This window comes from Alosa pseudoharengus, unplaced genomic scaffold, assembly GCF_046254945.1.
Source record: "Alosa pseudoharengus isolate Yale_2024_CS ecotype anadromous, Long Island Sound unplaced genomic scaffold, YU_APseudo_1.1 YU_APseudo_1.1_scf_11, whole genome shotgun sequence".
Taxonomy (NCBI): domain Eukaryota; kingdom Metazoa; phylum Chordata; class Actinopteri; order Clupeiformes; family Clupeidae; genus Alosa; species Alosa pseudoharengus.
This window is the reverse complement of record NW_027468576.1, coordinates 38,269,811-38,274,146: the sequence shown is the minus strand read 5'-3', so window position 1 is coordinate 38,274,146 and position 4,336 is coordinate 38,269,811. Positions and strand designations below refer to the sequence as shown.

The following is a 4,336-nucleotide window of genomic DNA, read 5'->3' as shown; positions in this document are numbered from 1 at the left end:
TGCATCATCTTGCATCCTTACTGTATGTGTGTGTGTGTGTGTGTGTGTGTGTGTGTGTGTGTGTGTTTTCCCAGGACAAAATCCCAGGTGGTAATCTCTCCTCATCAACACACAGACGTTCACATGCGAGAACACACCCTTCAAATCCCATCCACTTTGTTTCTGTTTCTCAAAAGCCATGAACACACCCTTCAAATCGCATCCACTTTTTCTGTTCCATTTCTCAGGAGGTTTATGTTTCTTTTGTTACAAAACATTTACAGGCTGTTTAGAACAACAACAAAATACAATATCCAATTTTTCAAAGTTCATGTGAATTTTGTTGGCAGTTTCCTGCATTGTCTGTCCTCTTGGCTACTGTCCACAGGTCTCTTGGCCGTTGTGTCCAGATGTGGAAAATAAATACATTAGGGACAAAGGTTAAACCAAAATGATTATTTGTAAATCCATGTAAAAGTCAAAAAAGTTGTTTTGTGGTTATTCGTAGTCTCTGGATATATACACACATATATCCGCTATCATTTTTGATTCAATAAAAAAAATGTTAACAATTGTCCACAGAATATAATTGTTTGAGATATAATTGCTCCTTTGACTTCAGTTCATGCTGTATCTCCATGGTGACGCATAGCTGAAGCTATATTGTACAGTATTTGTGTGCAAATCCTTACACTCCCACCACAACTGTGTACACACACTCTTGCACACTAACTCTTCTACTCTTTTACTGTCAAACACACACACATACACACACACGCACACACACATTTACATGAACTTGCATGCACTGACACAAAGCCACTAAATAAGAAGGCCAGTCTATCTGAGTGTGTTTGCCATGGACTTGGTCTCTCCTCACCTCTAGCTAGTTGCACTGGAGTGCTCGTTTTAAACACCAAAACATAAACATATGAATCATGAATCAGAGAACACAACGCAACAGAACAGAACAGAAAACAGATAACAGATGATGATCTGAGCCACAAAACAAAGGAAAGGAAAATAAACTCAGCTGATTATCCTACCGTCCTAAACTATGCAATCTCCTGAGCTCACCAAGTCCTCGGCGCAAAGCCTGGTGGACAGCACCTTTCTTTAGCTCTCGCTTGACCTCTGACCTTCAACCTTTCACTTCTCAAATTTTAACTTTCAACTCTCACCTCAGTCCCAGCCCCCTCTGAGCCTTCCTCGGAGAGTGGCCTTTATGTATAACACCTTCAATATGAAGATGGGGAAATGCACTCGCACTCACAAACACACACACACACACACACACACACACACACACACACACACACACACACACTCACACACACACACACACTCACACGCACACACCACACACACACACACAAACACACACACACACACACACACACACACTCACACTCACACTCAAACAGAAACAATTGCTCAAATGGGAGGGATTCTTTTGCTGTCCTCTTGCAACCTAACCCTTTGTCGTGTTTTAGTCAGCACACATTCGCTCACATTTCCCAACGACCTTTGACCTTTCCTTTTTCCTCCCTCCCAAAACAGTCTCGCAGCTCCTGCGTCTGTCCGCTGTCCGCCCGGCGTGTCCTTCAGAAGTGTGTCCTCTCACAGGGTCAACTGTCCAACGGTCCAGAGAGGCGGGCTTTTCACATGGAAGCACTCAGCTTGGACACGGGGGGGGGGGGGGGGTGGACCGTCGCTGTCCGCGCCCATCCTCACACAGAAAAAAACAATAACAAAAAACTCTAACCAGAAGAGGACGAAAGGGAAGTGCACACAGCTCTCCGCCGCCCCAGAGAGGCCGGGAGGGCAGGGCGGGCCGGGGCATGGGCACGCACGGGGCGTGGGCACGCACGGGGCATGGGCACGCACGGGGCATGGGCGTCTCTTATGCAAAAAACAAAAATGTACAAAAATCATTGTCATCATAAATGTCATGTCAAGGTGGACAGTGGCGTTAAATCAACAGAGGTGGTGGGTGGTTGGGTAGGTGGGTGGGGGGGGGGGTTGTGGCGAAAACGTTGTCTGAGGCACTGCGAGCCAGTTTTGTTATCTGATTGGCAGATGGTCAGGCAGCTGGGGTTTCCATTGGCTCTCCATCTGGCACAGTCCCGCCCACCTCTGGCTCAGACCTGCACCGGCAGTGTTTGGTTCATCTGCAGCCTCATGTCCTGAATGCTGCCCAGAATCTTCTTCTGGTGGCCCGCCAGCGTCACGCCTATCCTCAGGAGATCCCTGTTAGAGAGAGAGGGAGAGAGAGAGAGAGAGAGAGAGAGAGAGAGAGAGAGAGAGAGAGAGAGGGGAAGGGAAAGAGAGGGAGAGAGTGAGGGAGAGAGAGAGAGGGAGAGGGAGAGAGAGAGGAAGAGAGATGGAGGAAGAGACAGAGGGAGAGAGAGAGGGAGGGAGACAGAGATAACAGTGTGAAAAACAATGAGTAATCGACGAGCAAGAGCCATTCTTCATGAGAGAGAATGAAAGAGCCAAACAATTTGTGCAAAAAAGCAAAACAACACAGAGAAAAGTCCTGTCCAGCAGCAGGCTTATCTATCAACAGACCAGGTTGGACTGTGAACAACGAAACTCCAGGGAGACGGCAGACGACGTCGTTTGAGAGTGTGAGCGAAGGTCATGTTGAAAGTTGAATCATTAGCCAGAGAGCTCAGCTTCACAAGAACAGCTGCTAACTTTCACACCGGTAAGTCCTCAGATAGCTCACCCCTCCCCAACTGAGCCGCATCAACGCTCCTGGCCAGACACATGGTTTCACACGCATGCCAAGACATCATTCCTTCTCAACAAAAACTCTAAACACAAAGAACCAAAGTTGCGAAAGTTTCTGGTTTCTGGCACGGAAGAGAAACTAAATGTCCAAATATTGTATGCTGTTTGATGGAACACAAATTGTGCAAACTACAAGGAAACTAAGACCATTTTCTTTCCTTTCTCCATTCTTTGGGTTGTGTGTGTCATGCTGATAAGTCAGAGGGAATTATAGATAATAATTAGCAGCGTCGCTCCTTAGCGTGTCTGTGTTTACACACAGGTGCACACACCCGTAGGTGCACGTACACATATACATACACACAGACACACACACTTACACACACAACACTTAACCACACACACAATCACCACTTAACCACACACACAATCACCACACCCACCCACTCACTCACACACATACACACAGATGGATACACACACGCACACACACACACACACGCACACACACACACACACACACACACGCACACACACACACACACACACACTTTCACTGCATGTTATCGCTGGTATTTCACACAGATTGGACACGCGTTATTCCCCAGCCCTCTGCAGCGCTGGCCTCATCGCCGTGGTGACGGAGGATAAAACGATAATGAATGGAGACCATTAGGAGAATTAGCCGCCGTTACCAGCAGGAGAGCCCCAGCACCCGCACCACCCGCTACACCTGCCACACGCCCAAATGGAAACAAATTAGCCTCCGCGTTAGCCCCCCCTTATCTGCCTAACGAGCTTGATATATTTATTATTATTATCCCGAATCATCCGTTTGATCGCAACTGGCCTTCTCCTCTCCTCATTTGGCCATCTCTCTGCCAGCACGCAGATAGCACAGAATTGCTGTCGCCGAGCAGCGGGTTTTATTGTTGCCCGGTAACTGGAAGAAGATGCTGATGTCAAACAGAGGCACGGTGAGTTGAACAGCTCCAGCCCTGTAACACAGTAGTATCAATAACAGCTAGTTAAAGCTGTTTTATAGTAATTATGTTCTTTCCTGATGGAGTTGGTCGTTTGATGTCTCCTGATGATACAGATACAGGCTGGCACTGCCAGGTTAGCCTACACCTCAACAGACTGGCACTGCCAGGTTAGCCTACACCTCATTAGCCTACACCTCAACAGACTGGTGCTGCCAGGTTAGCCTACACCTCAACAGACTGCCACTGCCAGGTTAGCCTACACCTCAACAGACTGGTGCTGCCAGGTTAGCCTACACCTCATTAGCCTACACCTCAACAGACTGGCGCTGCCAGGTTAGCCTACACCTCAACAGACTGGTGCTGCCAGGTTAGCCTACACCTCAAAAGACTGGCACTGTCAGGTTAGCCTACACCTCAACAGACTGGCACTGCTAGGTTAGCCTACACCTCATCTTACTTTGGGCTGGTATGCAGTCTGGATGGCTTTGGAGCCCAACATTGAGAAAGCCAGTCAGTACATTTAGAAACCTCGCTGAAGTGAGCATGCTCAAAGGAGGCGCTGTGTTTTGGGAATCCATGGCGATGAGGAACAACAGTGCCAGGTGCTGATGCAGTCACGTCAAATTTATCCTGAG

The 4,336-nt window shown here is 47.9% G+C and overlaps 1 protein-coding gene across 1 annotated transcript in view; it reads right to left on the bottom strand.

Moving 5' to 3' along the window:
* Positions 1 to 206: 206 nt before the first annotated feature.
* Positions 207 to 4,336, bottom strand: part of LOC143117407 (ephrin type-B receptor 3-like) — a gene marked incomplete at its 5' end in the record, with an annotated part of 15,786 nt that continues 11,656 nt past the window's right edge. The window contains 1 exon segment of the mRNA XM_076279110.1: positions 207 to 2,229. Within this exon segment, the coding sequence (XP_076135225.1) occupies positions 2,121 to 2,229 (109 nt within the window).